Source organism: Podarcis erhardii, assembly GCF_964252035.2.
Source record: "Podarcis erhardii genome assembly, chromosome: Z".
In the NCBI taxonomy this organism is placed as follows: domain Eukaryota; kingdom Metazoa; phylum Chordata; class Lepidosauria; order Squamata; family Lacertidae; genus Podarcis; species Podarcis erhardii.
Genome location: NC_138504.1, coordinates 2295519 through 2310621, shown reverse-complemented (window position 1 = coordinate 2310621; position 15103 = coordinate 2295519). Strand labels below are relative to the sequence as shown.

At 43.3% G+C, this 15103-nt stretch overlaps 1 protein-coding gene across 1 annotated transcript in view; it reads left to right on the top strand.

Moving 5' to 3' along the window:
* The first annotated feature begins 349 nt into the window (after nucleotides 1-349).
* Nucleotides 350-15103, top strand: part of IL13RA1 (interleukin 13 receptor subunit alpha 1) — a 36241-nt gene continuing 21487 nt past the window's right edge. The window contains exons 1-4 of the mRNA XM_081846810.1: nucleotides 350-491; nucleotides 4285-4442; nucleotides 8413-8539; nucleotides 9942-10062. Coding sequence (XP_081702936.1) covers nucleotides 410-491; nucleotides 4285-4442; nucleotides 8413-8539; nucleotides 9942-10062 — 488 coding nt within the window. The 5' untranslated portion in view covers nucleotides 350-409. The remainder of the gene's footprint in view (nucleotides 492-4284; nucleotides 4443-8412; nucleotides 8540-9941; nucleotides 10063-15103) is intronic.

Genomic DNA, 15103 nt, shown 5'->3' with positions numbered 1-15103 from the left:
GCAGCAACACTGGGAAGAAAGAATGAAAGAGGGAAAGAAGGAAAGAAAGAAAGAAAGAAAGAAAGAAAGAAAGAAAGAAAGAAAGAAAGAAATCCCCCGGCACCTTCTTTGGGGCGCCCTCACTGACTGCACCTTTCATGCAAATGGGTCTCCTCTGAGTAGAGCCAACAACAAGGGCTGTGACCCGCCTGGAGAGCGCGCCCTCTGCCCATGCTCAGGGGCCGGGGAGGAGAGAGGCTCGTGAGCCTCCTCTTTCCCCTCAGGCCGGCCTCCTTCCCTCGTCTCCCCCCTCCGCCAGGCGGGGCCAAGGCCGCCAGGAGGAGGAGGAGGAGGAGGAGGCGGCGGCGCCCCGGCCGGCGCTCTTCCCGGCAGCGCCCGCCCCCGCCGCCACTCGAGCCTCGGGGATGTGATGGAGCCGCTGCTCGCCGAGATGGCCGCGCTGCTGCTGCTGCTGCTGCTGCTGCTGGCCGGGGCCGGGGCCGGGGGCGGAGGTGAGGCGGCGGGGAAGGGGCCGGGGGGGCCTCCGGGCTGGGAGACCTGAGGGCTTGCCGGGGGCGCCCGCTGCAGCCCCTCGAGAGCAGGGTGGCGGGGGGTCCATCCCTTAAGGTCGGAGGGAGAGAAACTCCTTCCTAGAAGTCAGCGGAGGAGGAGGAGGAAAGGGAGCTCTGTTTCCGCTCCAAGTTGGAGAAGGAAGTGGCCTCTCGTTAAAATTCGGCATCCCAAATTGGTGCGCGGGGTTTATCTTATGGTGATTAGATACGACTATGGTGTTGATAAACGCCTGCTTCCTCGGAAGGAGAGAAGAGTTAAATTTCCTCAGAAGCCTGACGATGCTTGGCATCATGACTTCCGACCCAGGTCCAGTTCCCTTTCACCCCATCCTTCCGTTTATTTACTTTGTATTTATAAAAGTACTGATGTGCTTCCACGTCATAAAATATCGGGGGGGGGGGTGCGCGTGTGTACAACATTCAAATATGAAACACCATTGAAAACAATACAGACAATCATTCAAGTGACTGGCTAATTTAAAAAAGAATAAGTTACAAAGGCATGTTAACATACAAAGATCTTCAAGTCAACAGCAAGGCTGTTTGATCTGCGGCCAGGTTGCTGTCCAAATTGCAGCTCGCTGGTCACTACTACACTTGGGGTGATCCCAAATTACTGTCATTTTCATAATTTCTTTTAGGTGCTTGGGAACAAAACTTGGCAAAGTTGCATAACTTGACCTTAAACCAAATAAGGAACATTTTGGAAATGTTTAGGGAGGCTTAAGTAGACTTGGGTCCAGAAGGAGTAGCTGGATGACTTCTTAACTTCCTGCTCTATTAGTGTCCTCTATAAGAGGACAGTGGGTTTGATTTGTTTTTCTCCACCTTCCTAATTAAGTCAGTTTTCTGCTGTTGTTCTGTTAGCACAGGAACAGTTTAAACAGTCTCTAGCCAGACCTCTTCCACTGCATGCAGGCTGGCTGGTTTCCTTGACTCCTCTGTGCCCAGCCCAATATGAGCATAACTCAGTCTGTGTGCTGCTGAAGCTTTGTGCCTCTTCTCCTAATAATGGTAATCTAGCATTCTGAACAGGCTCACTTCACCTCAGCAGCAGCTGCCCACCTACTTTGCCCACCAGAGCCATCTTGTCTACCTGCCTGCCTGGCGGCATGATGGAGGAGCTGCCAATCTTACTGATCAACCCTAGTGTCCCTGGCCTACATGCCTATGTGTGAGTGAAAAAGGATTGTCCTTTGCCATTTGTGAGGTGGCCTCTTTTCTATGTTTCCTGAGTATGTTACATGTTGAGTATGTTACATGTGTGCCCATATATTTTCTATTTGTTAAAAGGCAGGGGCAGAAAGAAGTCAGGTGGCAATCTGTTGCCCAGGGAAACTCAGGGTTGGCTTCGGTTGTTGACCTACAGATATAATCCCTCCTGATTTACTTTCAGCAAGCAAAATAAATACTAGTGCAGCAAGCTAACAAAAATACTATTCTGGGCTACAACAAGAGGAAATCTAGTAATTATATGTATAGTGAGATGCTTGTGACACCATGTACTTCATATTTGCAAGACAACAAGCTATTTGGAGGGCTACATTTGGTCACTGTGACTAGCCAACTGGAAGCCCTTGTAGGATGACCTTAGGTAAGACTACCAAAGGACCTGTTGATGCAGACCCCCTTGCTTTCCATGGAATGCCTGCAATATTCTGAGGCAGCAGGATGAGAGAATTTTCTTTTTCGTTAAGGGGACCCTTGGAATACCTTGCCCAAGAGATCTCCCCTATCCTGGAGCTGCTAGTTTAGGGTTGTTGTAGAAGAAACTTTTCTTCAGGCACATGCAATCAAAAAATAATAAAAGAGAGACTGAGGAAGGGAAGTTTAAATGATTGGCATAGCTATACCTCCAATTTAAATGCAATCTACAAAGAAAGAAGGAAAATATACATATGCGTAAAGAAAACGAAAACCCAATAATTTATTTAGATAGCTCAGTTGGCGTAAATATGAACCCTTCCTGCATTATTAGCTAACAAATACAAAACTAACATTCTCTAAAAATTAACTTTCAGATACCTGGTATGTGATATTTCCATGTCAGTATGCAATAGGCTGAAGCCAGCTTAGCTACCTACGAGAGCTAGTCTGAGATTTTGAGCAACACAGCATAAGTTGTGTTACACTGCATTTCCACATAGTTTGCTATTTGGTGAAGAAAAAAGAATCTTGGACACTCTCAGTTTTTCCCTTGAGGCTGAGAGGGAAAGCTTAAAAGTGTGTGGGTAGCACCTAGTGAATCACCAAAAGCTTGCTACAGGAACTAGAGAAGTGGAAGCATAATTTCCAAACAAGACTTTTTTGATGGCATACAAAGGCAGCAAAAATTTATATGGGCATAATCCAGCTGGAAGCATCAATGGGTTGAATCTTCTATTAATTAAAGATTAAAATGAAGTTTTAAAAATACTGTATGTGCTTTGTCAAATGCCAGGGTGGTCAGTACCATTGATCTTGAATTGTGTATTTAAGGTTATTTTTCTAAACTAGTTGGCTAGTTGCATACATCTGGAAGGAGAAGCTGATATTTCTTTGTGATGCATTCAAAGAGCTTGGTGCAACTTGAAAGTAGTGAAGGACATTGGTGGAGGAGCTTGGCAGCATTCATTGATTCCAGGAATCTGGTACAGGGGCAGGTATATTATCACTACTTAGTCATCCTGTGCTATCTTGTTCTTAACTTTTGTGATATAACACACCAGCTCTCAGTCTTTTGACCCACTTTTCTCCATGCCTGAGACTCCCCTATCAGATGCGTCCTTGCTGTACTGACAAGTTTCTGGCTGTTGTTTTCCTTTTTCAGACTATAGCTATAGGGTATTGGCAGAGCACATGCTTTGCATATAGAGGACCCAAGGTCCAGTAGTAGTAGTAGTAGTAATTTATTTATACCCCGCCCATCTGGGCAGCTCTCAACAGAATTAAAAGCACAATAAAACATCAGACATTAAAAACCTCCCTAAACAGTTCCCAGAATCTACAGGTAGGGCTGGGAGAGAGTCCTATCTAAAGCCTGGGGGAGCTGTTGGCAGTTACAGGGTGTGCAGTATTGAGCTGTGGGGATGCCTCTCAGATAATGCCCTATGTGCATGACATACATGCACAATAAGCTGAGCACAGTGCATGGGATGGAATTCCAAGGGATGGCTAAAAGGTAAAGGTAAAGGTACCCCTGCCCGTACGGGCCAGTCGTATCCAACTCTAGGGTTGTGCGCCCATCTCACTTAAGAGGCCAGGGGCCAGCGCTGTCCGGAGACACTTCCGGGTCACATGGCCAGCGTGACAAAGCTGCATCTGGCGAGCCAGCGCAGCACACGGAAACGCCGTTTACCTTCCCACCAGTAAGCGGTCCCTATTTATCTACTTGCATCCGGGGGTGCTTTCGAACTGCTAGGTTGGCAGGCGCTGGGACCGAGCGATGGGAGCTCACCCCACCGCGGGGATTCGAACCGCCAACCTTTCGATCGGCAAGTCCTAGGCAATGAGGCTTTTACCCACAGCGCCACCCGCATCCCAAGGGATGGCTAGCCTATGACACCTGCCTATATTGTGGTGCTCCTTAAACTGTCACCCAAAGGCATTCCTTAGACCTCAAGGGCTGAAACTCTGTGGCAGTGGGTGTGCACCTGGCTGCAATTCCAGTTGCTGCTTGGATTCGTCCTGAAAGTCAACAACTTAAAAGAATAGAAAGTGTTGGTTCCCCCATTTCCCTTCCTTTTTTTCATAGGAGTCGTGTTGGATCTGCCTCGCCCAACTAACATCACATATACTATCAATGAAAATAACTGCCAGCTGAATGTGACATGGGCTCCTGTAAAAATAGAAGATGACTGCAATCTACGGTATGTAACTGCTATAACCACCAGTGGAGAATGGGGCCAAAAGGTAAGCTTTCAGGGTCTTCTGATTCCAAGTCAGAAATTGCCCTGCTGAATTATTACACATACAAGAATTGTGATGAAAAGTAGGGCTTTGGGAATTGAGAAGCAAATCAGTGATTTCAGACAAGACTTGTGGAATCTAGAAATCTGATCTGTTTGAATTGATGGTGGCGTGACACTAAAGCTCTGCCAAGGGGTGGGGTGGTAAACTTGCCCCCAACCACTCGCCCCTCCCTCACCTGTCTTTGTTCTCCGGCCAGACCAGGTTTCTTGAGCAGGGTTGGCAGGCACGTTTACATTTACAAAAACAGAACAAACTAGAACCGGTAAGGCTGCCACCACTCCCTTTAGTCCCGGGGAACTCAGAGCCACAACCCAGGGAAAAGGCTGTGCCCAGTTATTACTAGTTATCCCCACTCCACAAGTTGCATCCACAAACTTGCAGACAGAAATTCCACGGTAGAGCGTAACCAAGCATAAGGCTAGGAATTAGCTTTTCCCCCCGGAAAGGCACATAAACCAAACAATTTCTTCTTTAAAAATTTATTTTAAAAGAACATAAGAAAACATGCTAAAATAGCAGGCACTTCTTTGGTAAGTTACAAGCAAGAAAATAAGAACATTGTAAAATCTAACTGACTTACATACTCACGACTAAGAGACAGATAGAGTGGTTAAAGTCCTTTCAATGATCCGCATTCAGAGGCTTTCACAATTCTCCATCACAAAGGACGAAAGGACGGCTACTAGTTGGAACATCAGCAGCCGGGCGGTTTGCGGATTGCAGAGCACGCTTTCTCAGCCATTCCCAAGATCTTTTATCCCCAATTTGCACGTAGCGTCGGAACCCCCGAAACCAATCATAATTCCTGATTATTTTCAAATTCTCCAGTGACCAGTCTGCAGGCTAATCAATCTAGCTTCTGGCAGCTGGTCTCATTAAGAACCCAGAGCCTAAATCAAAGGGGTTTCCTCCCTTCCGTGGCGTTTATGCAGATGCACATTCCCAGGCAATCAAGGCCAGATAACATCACTGAGGGAATGCACATAACTTCGGACCCAGGTGTCAAAGCTTTCATTAAATCAGGGGTTTCCTTTCCCATAGTAAACCTCTCACACCCTGGGAGCCTGCTAGTCTGAGGTTAAAGGGACAAGACTTATTTCCCATGGTCCTTGTAGCTTGTTGGTTACCCACAAGGCCTCACTCTTGTTGCTTGACCAAGGAACAGCTTCTAAACAGAGACTAACTTTACTACAGGTGGTATATAAGGAGAAGAGGCTCAATCAACCTCTTATGCTGCATTAAATATAGTCTTTATAGGTTAGCATGGCTGGTGTTTCCTCTTGTAACCATGGAAAGTTAAACTGGCATGATGTCCTGAGTGGTGTTCTCACACGCATTTGTGTGTGTGTGTGTGTGTGTGTGTGTGTGTGCGTGTGCGCGCACACACACACACACACACACACAAATATATATGCATAAACACACAAGTGGCATCATCTTTTTCAACACTTGGCAATCTTGAAGCAGGGAAAACACCAATACGAGCAGGGGTTAACACAGGAGAGTCTTAAAGGGACACAAAAATAAAGATTTAACGGTCCAACACATTTTAAATATATTATTTCCACAGGGCACCTAGATGCATCACACTGAGTCCTATACCATTCTCATTTACCAAATACTACACAGTACTGTGCCTCTGAGAAGGGATATCTTAGAAAGTGATGGGCCACTAACAACACATTCTTATACATGTCTACTCAGAAGTAAGACCTACTGAGTGGAATTTATTTCCAGGTGTTAGATTGCTGCTGAATGTTTTTGCACCTTTTGATACTCCAGCTCTCCTTTCTTTCTCCCTCTCTCACCAAACTTGGCAACTAGCAGTTGAGTGTGTCAGCTAGGGGTGGGGAAGGTTTTTTTGGCCTGCTGAGCAAGATCTTTATCCCTCCTACCCCCATGGGTGGGTGGTTGCCACCTGTGAAAGTTGGCCTTTGAGAGGAGATAATTCAAAGGGCTGGCTCAGTCCATGTGCAGCTCTTCTCAAACACCTGACAATCATCTGGCTGTTGGACATTAGAGAAGAGGTATTCTAATAGGGTTGTCCTACATCTGGGAAATGTGGACATGCCCTCTTTTGAGGGACCAACATGCCCATCCGAGCAGAGCTTTACATTTTAAAGGAAATGTCTGGGGTTTTTGGCTCAGGCTCCTCGGGCTTCTTGGCCTCAGGCTTGCTCAAGCTGCTCTGCACACCATGGCCGCTGCCAGCCCAATCCAGGGAAAGAGGTGCACAGGCTCTGTGGCCCTCCCACATGCCTCTTTCCCTGGCTTGGGCTGGCAGCAGTTCAGGCTGTCCTCTTTTTTGTTCTTCAAGATATGGCAATCCTAGTTCAAAGTGCTTTGCAAGCCCAGTGTTCAGTGCTTCCAGTACACCACAGGGGTTGCAAAACACGTAATGATCAGCTGGTTCTTGGGCACCTGGGGATCACCACACAAAGGACCTTGAGGAGACTATGTTATCAGTGCCTGCAAAGCCCTTTTCAGCCAAGCCTTAACTGCCACACATCCTGACATCATAGATAGCAGGTGGGTGTGGTTTGCTCAAAATGGCTTTGCAAATCAAATAGGGAAGACTGGTGGGCCAGATTGGCCTACAGGCCAGAGGTTCCCCATATCTGGTGTCACTGACTTCTCTGCAACATGCTATCTTGCAAGTAATGCCAACGTTCTGCCTGTGGGGTTAGAGAGCTCTGGTGGGTTATTTGCACATGCAAGTCAAGTATGATCAAGTAGTATGCCCAGCTTTTCCATGGCTTGAACTCAAGATGACTTCCAAAACACGGCCTAAAACAAATGGTAAAATTAGGCAGTCCAATAACAAAGATAGCAAATAGGTAGCCGTGTTGGTCTGCCATGGTCAAAACAAAATAAAAAAATTCCTTCCAGTAGCACCTTAAAGACCAACTGAGTTAGTTCTAGGTATGAGCTTTCGTGTGCATGCACACTTCTTCAGATACCAAGATAGCAAAATCATCTAAATCAGGAGTATCCTGCATGGTGCCCTCCAATTGTTGTGGACTGCAACTGGCATCATTCCTGACCATTGACCATACTGATAGGAGTTGCATTTGTGTGACTCCTGCAGTGTACTATTGCCATCACAGTTATGGAAAGGCTTCTGTATAACTTCACAGACATTTAACTCTTTGGAGTGATTTCTGTGATTGGATTGTGTGCATTTCAAGTAAGATGTGGAAAACTAAACTAGAAAAGACTAGTGATAGCAGGAAAAGCACACGAGGGGAGTACCACAATTCCTGCTGTAACTTAAACACATTCAGCCTCACGGGTGCTGTACAGAAATTAAAAATTCCAAGGCCTTTCCCACAGGCTCAAAATCTAAGAAGACAGTGAGGGAAAGGGGAATATTGTGTGCTAGCAAGAAGACAGAGTAAAAGAGAATGCAATAATTAGCAAGAGTAGGAAAGTATTATGATGATTTTGAAAAAGAGATCATAAATAGCACAAGGGAGTAAAGGGTTAATAGATGAGTGTTCCACAAATGGACTGTCAGGAGCATAGAGAGAAAGCAATGGAGACAAATAAAAAATAGAAATACAAAATAATAAACGGGGGGAAATATAGGAATGTAATTTAATCAAAGTGAACATAAAGAAAAACAAGCAGAATAATTGAGAGCAGAAATAGATGTAATCATGTGTATGCCTCCACAAAAGTAAGCCTCAGTGACTTAAGTTACTTTGCTTTCTCCCAGGTGAGTGTGTTTAGAAATGCAGCCTTTGGCTTCCAAGGAAACTGCTACTAGTACAGTTGTCTACACATAGAGTGTTTTACCAGTAGAAGCCTTATGATTTTTATCCTATGGAATCGGGTTTAAAAATTACTTTGTTTGAGATTAGTAGTTTTTAATACATGTATATATGATTTCCCCTCCTTCCAAACATAGGAATGGAATGTTCAAAATTTCCGGACAGTGTTCATACCTCTGGGTAAAAAAGTCATTTTTGGAGTCGCCACTTCATGTGAAGGACAGGGTGATGGAGATTATGTTAAAATCACTCTTTGTCAAAATGGTAAGTTTTCAGACACTGCATTCTATAGATTTAAAAAATAATTTTTATTAAAGAAGTTCTTGGTTTACAAAAGTACATGCATTGTCTCTTCAGATTTGTATTAGACATTTATTTATCAAAAATTGCACAAATATCTTTATCAACTTAACAAATCCATATTCGTACTCCAAACCAGAAAGCTTCTTGAGATCCCCTGCCCAAGTTGTGCACCCAGTGCTACATTTCCCTAAGTCCAGTCCTCCCCAACCCGATGGCTCCAGATGTTTCATTCTACAACTCCCATCAGCTTAAACCACTCAGGCTATTAAACAGACTGTGGGAAATGCAGTCCAATACATCTGGAGGCCATGAAGTTGAGAGACATTGCCTTAGGCCTTTTCATTCTCAGCATGAGTTTGCTCATTCTCGACCAGCCACAGAAGTATCATGGTCATTAGACGAGCAGGGATTGAACACTGTTTGATAGCACTCTTTAAACCCCTTCTGGTTGGCAGCGCTGCAGATAAACAGCAGGTTACATGCATGGTATGGAGAAAATGTAGAATGGGGCGTGTTTCTCCCTTTCTCAAAAGAACAATCTGGGATTATTCAATTAAAATGCATGGTGGGAGTTTGAGGACAGGGAAAAGGAAGTACTGTTCATACAGCACTTAGGTAAACCATGGAACTTGCTACTACTAGATGCAGTTGTAGCCACCAACTTAAATGCCTTTAAAAGGGCTTAGACAAATGAATGGAAAATTAAGGCTCCCAGTGGTTACTTGTCATGATGGCTGTGTATTACGTCACGTAGGAATATCAGTTGCTGGGAAGTATGAGCAGGAAAGTGCTTTGTGCTCAACCCTCATGGGCTTTTTGCAAAGTTCTGCAAACATAGGAGTTTTCCCTGGCATGCTGATGCTTCCCTTTTGTTACTCCGTTGCCCCGTTTTGATCTCCATTTCAGTCAGCAGTCATAAGACTAAAACATTCCAACACGTTTTCAGAATTGACAAAATGCTCTGAAATACATGGATGGTACTTGGTGAATTCTCTGCTGCAAGAAAGGGCTGGGGATGGTTGAACCTTCCCATTCCATATATCTGATAATTTCCTGCCCCACCCCTAAATTACCGGTAAGCCTTCAAGCACCAATCATTACTATAGAATGAAGTACACAAAGTAAATGTTTTCAGGTGGGTTTAATTTGCATGACCTAGCCTAAATTAGGAATTGCGGAATTTTGCTAGTTCAAAGCCTTTGAGTCTTGCTGTGCTTGAAACCCAATTTCTGGGCTCCAGCAGTACTGCTTTGCAGGCAAGTTAGGGCCACAGTTTCAGAAGCTCACTGAAGAAGGAGCAATGCTTAGTTAAAGCCAGGTGCTTGATGCAACCAATCCTGCTTCTGATGCTTTTGCTTCCTAGGTATTGCAGGTACAGGAGCCACTAAAATCCGATGTATGTGGTACAATATGAAGTACATGATGTGCTCATGGCAGCGTGGAGAGAATGCAAGTCCTAACACAACCTACAAATTGAATTACTGGTTTGTACTTCATTTTTTCTTTTATTTCCATTCAGGAACTCGGCCCTCTCTCTTTCAGCACAGAACTGTGAGGGATTTTAATCAAACATTCCTCAGTTTGGAAATCCCTTTGGAAAACATGATGAAAACTGTTTTGAATCATAAAATCATAAAATTGTAGAGTTTGAAGGGATGCCAAGGGTCATCTAACACAACCCCCTACAATGCTGGAATCTCAACAAAAGCATCCATGACAGATGGCTATCCAACCTCTGCTTAAACCTCAAATTAAGGGATGTCCACCACCTTTCAAGGTAGTCTGTTCCATTGTTGAACAGCTCATACTGTCGGAAAGTTCTTCCTTCTGTTTTGTTGTAACTTGGTTTGAGTCCATTGCTTTAAGTATTATCCTCCAGAGCAGGAGAAAATAAGCTTGCTCCATCTTCCATGTGACAACTCTCAAGATATTTGAAGATGGCTCTCATGTCTCCTCTCAGTTTCCTCGTTTCCAGGCTAAACATACCCAGCTCTCTCAACCATTCCTCATAAGGGCTTGGTTTCCACACCCTTAATCATCTTGGTTGCCCTCCTCTGCACACACTCTAGCTTGTCAACATCCATCTTAAATTGTGGCACCCAGAATTAGGCACAGTACTCCAACTGTGGTCTGACTAAGGCAGAATAAAGGTAAAGGGACCCCAGACCATTAGGTCCAGTCGTGACCGACTCTGGGGTTGCGGCGCTCATCTCGCTTTATTGGCCGAAGGAGCCGGCGTACAGCTTCCAGGTCATGTGGCCAGCATGACTAAGCCGCTTTTGGCGAACCAGAGCAGCGCATGGAAATGCTGTTTACCTTCCCGCCGGAGCGGTACCTATTTATCTACTTGCACTTTGATGTGCTTTCGAACTGCTAGGTTGGCAGGAGCAGGGACCGAGCAACAGGAGCTCAGCCTGTCGCGGGGATTCAAACCGCGGACCTTCTGATCGGCAAGTCCTGGGCTCTGTGGTTTAACCCACAGCGCCACCCGCGTCCCAAGGCAGAATAAAGTGGTACTATTACTTCCCTTGACCTGGACACTATATTTCTGTGGATGGAGCCTAGAATGTCATTGGCTTTTTTTGCTGCTGCATCACACTGTTGACTCATGTTAAGTTTGTGGTCTACCAAGACCCCCTAGATCCTTCTCACATGTACAACTGGCAAGCCAGGGGTCCCCCAACTTATATTTGTGCATTTAGTTCTTCCTGTCTAAGTGCAAAACCTTACATTTGTCCATATTGAAATTCATTTTGTTGGTATGGGCCCAGTTCTTCAATGTGTTAAGGTCATCTTGAATCCTGATTCTGTCTTCTGAGGCATTAGCTACCCCTCCGAGTTTGATGTTGTCTGTAAATTGGATGAGCGTCACCTCCATTCCTTTGCCCAATTCATTTATAAAGGCATTGAATAACAACAGGCCCAGGGCAGAACCCCACTGCACCCCACTTGTCACTTTTTCTAGGATGACACAGAATCATTAATGTGCACTCTGTATATGTATGTGTGTGTGTGTGTGTGTGTGTGTGTGTTTCTTTTTCCCCTTTTCCATTCACAAGGTTCATTCTAGACACAGCCAAATTTCTACATTAGAACCTTGTCTTTCTAAATAATCATTCAAGCACTTCTGTTCCTTCTTGACTGTATTCATTGGCTTTAGTATTATTATATCCGTCAATTTGGCCAGTTCCAAATATTCACATAATTTACATAACCATTCCTCTTTGGTCGGTACCTGGTTACCCTTTCCAGTACTTAGCCACTAGGATTCTCGCCGCTGATGTCGTATACAGAAAGAATTTAGTATTTTCTCTAGAAATATCACTATTCAATATTCCCAAGAGGTATGTTTCTGGTCTTTTGCTATGTGAAGTTCTTAGTAACTTTTTTATTTCTTCCTGGATCATGTCCGAGAACTTTCTGATCTATGGACATGTCTTTTTTTTTAAAAAAAGAAAAATATTTATTAAAAATTTTAAGGGTTACAAAAAACAAAAATAAAAGTAATAACACCATATTAAACAAAAACAAAACAAACACATCACAATAAGAAAAAAGAAAAAGGAAAAAAACACAAAAACACAAAAACAAAAACAAAAAACACAACTAATCTTCCCAACTTATCTTTCATTTGCTTGTTTCCTTGACCTCCTCATACCTCCTTTTTTTGTATTCTAATTCGATTAACTATTTCAGCAAATCCTTTCCATCTTTTCCAATTTTTGTTCTGTATTTTATCTCAATATAATATAACTTTACTTTCCCTCCTTTCACCAATTTTCTTAACCTTATTTTAACATTAATACTAAAATACTTATATATGCTTAACTCCTTATAACATTTCTGCTAAATCCATAAAATATCAATCCACCATTTTTCTATCACTCATTAATTTTGCGATATTTCTATATATAAACTTTAAATTTTCCAATCTTCTTCCATCAACTCCTCTCCCTGGTTTCGGATTCTGCCAGTCCTTTCCGTCAATTCCATATAGTCCATCAACCTGGAGATCTTATGTCCGAGGCTCTTAACTCTTTTCCAAGTCCCTTGTGCAGATCTTCTTCATATTCTTTAATGCTAGAGAGTAAATCTCGAGAGAACTCCATCCTAACATTACTTTTATTCCTTCTGGACAGTTCAGCCAAATTTCCATAGTTGAAGCTAGAGTCTATACAGTGTTTCAGGACGTATTTCAAGATTCCTCCAAATCCAAAGGCCCCCAAAACTTCAGTCTCCTTCAAATCCAAGTCCATGTCCCAAAAGTCAATTAATCCCTGGATAGAGAGATCTTTCCAACTTTCCTTCTTCAGTCCAAGCCGGGATCCAATCCTCAAACTCTGGCTTTTTCTAGATTCAATCATAAAAGGCCTCAATTTATAGTCCTCAATTTGCTTCTGTAGAACTAAGGATCCCGCTTGTGTTATTTTAGGTTCAAAAACAATGACTTTCTCCTTTTCCTCGACCATTTGTTCTGCCAAGGTAGGTTCCTGTGCCAGGTCCTGAATTATTTCTGTGTTGGTGCTCGCTTTTTGTCTCATATTGGTCACTTTCTGTTCCAAATTATCAGTTTTAAAAGTCATGTCATCCATCTTTTTATGAATCTCTTCCAGCAAATAGTTTGTCTTACATAATGCAGTCAAAATAACTTCTCCTATTCAACATTTTGAATAGTCCAAGGTCAATCTCTGGTTCTCATAATCCTTATCTTGCAGCTGGAGACCTCCCAGTTACACTCCTATAACAATTTCAAAGGCTCCCTCTAGAGGGAAACAGTCTCCACTTGTATCAGTTCTTTCAAGCACAACTCAGGCATTAAACATAATTTCGATTTTCAGTTACCTTTTCCTCCATTTTAAATGCAGAAGAGGACAATGGAAACAGTATCTTGCTTTTATTTTAGCTAGCTGTCAAATCCGTACTGTCAATAAACTTTCCCCAAGCGTCATCTGGCAGCCCTTTCCCAGGTTCAGAGCTGTGGGAATTTGATCTTCCCCTCACTCCTGCAGGCTTACTAAGTTCAAAAAAATTTCCCCCTCTTCACCTGCTTCCAAGGGGGGTTTCGTATTTTTAACCGATGGAGATTTAATCCTTTATCAAAAGCTTTCAAAGACTTTAGCTTGTAACGTCTTTGCTTCCGTCTATTTACAAAAGCGGAAGGCGGACTTCCTGTTTATGACCGTCCTGCTTTCGGCGCCAAATTAAGGTACTTAAAGATCCAATTTTCCGTTCTACTCACGGGTAGCTGTTTAAAATCCAATTGTCCACAGGAAAAAAGTCAGCGCTCTCCAGCAACGGCAATGCGGCTTCACTCCGTGAAAGAAGCAGTCGATTAAAAGCACTGCGCCGCTCACCCCACGTCACTCCGGATCCCCAAAACAGGGTTTCCCCGCGAGTAGGGGAGGCGCAAAAGGTGCCAGCCGAATCCAGGTTCACAGGCTTATTCTGCTTATTCGCCGTGGCGGTCAGACCCTATTTTCCACGGAGTAAGTTCCTCCCGTTTGGAGGAGCTCAGCCATTGCCGGAGGCGCCAACCCGGAAGTCTGATCTGTGGACATGTCCACCACATATGGTAAAAGGTTCTGCTTTGTGCATCTCCAGCACTTATTACTAAGCGATTTGTTCATTTTAGCCAATCTCTCCGGTGTTAAATACTATCTATGGTGCATTTTCAGGTAGTTTTCTCTTATTAAATAACATACTCTAAAATTAATATTTTTTTGTCCACAGTTTTTTCCACTCTTTATATTCAATTACATAACCTAAGTCCTGCTCCTATCTTATTATGGCCTTTCCCCTTTTCCTCTTTTTCTATTTGAGTATTCTGTAACAGCTTGTACATTCTGGAGAGAGTCTTTTGGTTGTTCTGTAAAATCTCCTCTAAGATTTATGCTTTATTATCAAACCTTTTTAACGCCTTATCTTTTTCAAAGGTCGCCCTAAGCTGGTAATATTCTAGCCAATTTACCCCTAGTTGTTTGAGTTCTTCAAACCTTTTCAGTTTGGGACAATAATTTATCTCATCCACCAAGTCTCTGTAAGTTGGCCAGTTATTGTTAATCTTATGAATGGCAGTTGACTCTATAGGTGATATCCACCAAGGGGTTTTTGTTATAACTTTGGATTTATTCCTCTCCCAAACTTCGAATAAGGCCTTCCTCACTAGGTGGACATCGGTATTCCTAAGCAACATCCAGTCTTTCAACCAAGTCCAACATGTGGCCTCAAAGTACATTCTGAGGTCCGGGACTGCAAAACCTCCTCTTTCTCTGAGTTCCGTCAACAATTTAAAATTCATTCTTGCTTTTTTGCCCTTGCCAAATAAAACTGGCCAGGTCCCTCTGCCAATCTTTAAAACATTTTGTCCTAATAATTATTGGAATTGTCTGAAAGAGAAAGAGGATTTTAGGAAGTACTGTTATTTTAATCATTGATATTCTGCCCCAAAATAACAGCTTCAATTGACTCCAATTTTCTAAATTTCCTTTAATTTCCTTCCATTTTTTGATGTAATTGTCTTTAAAT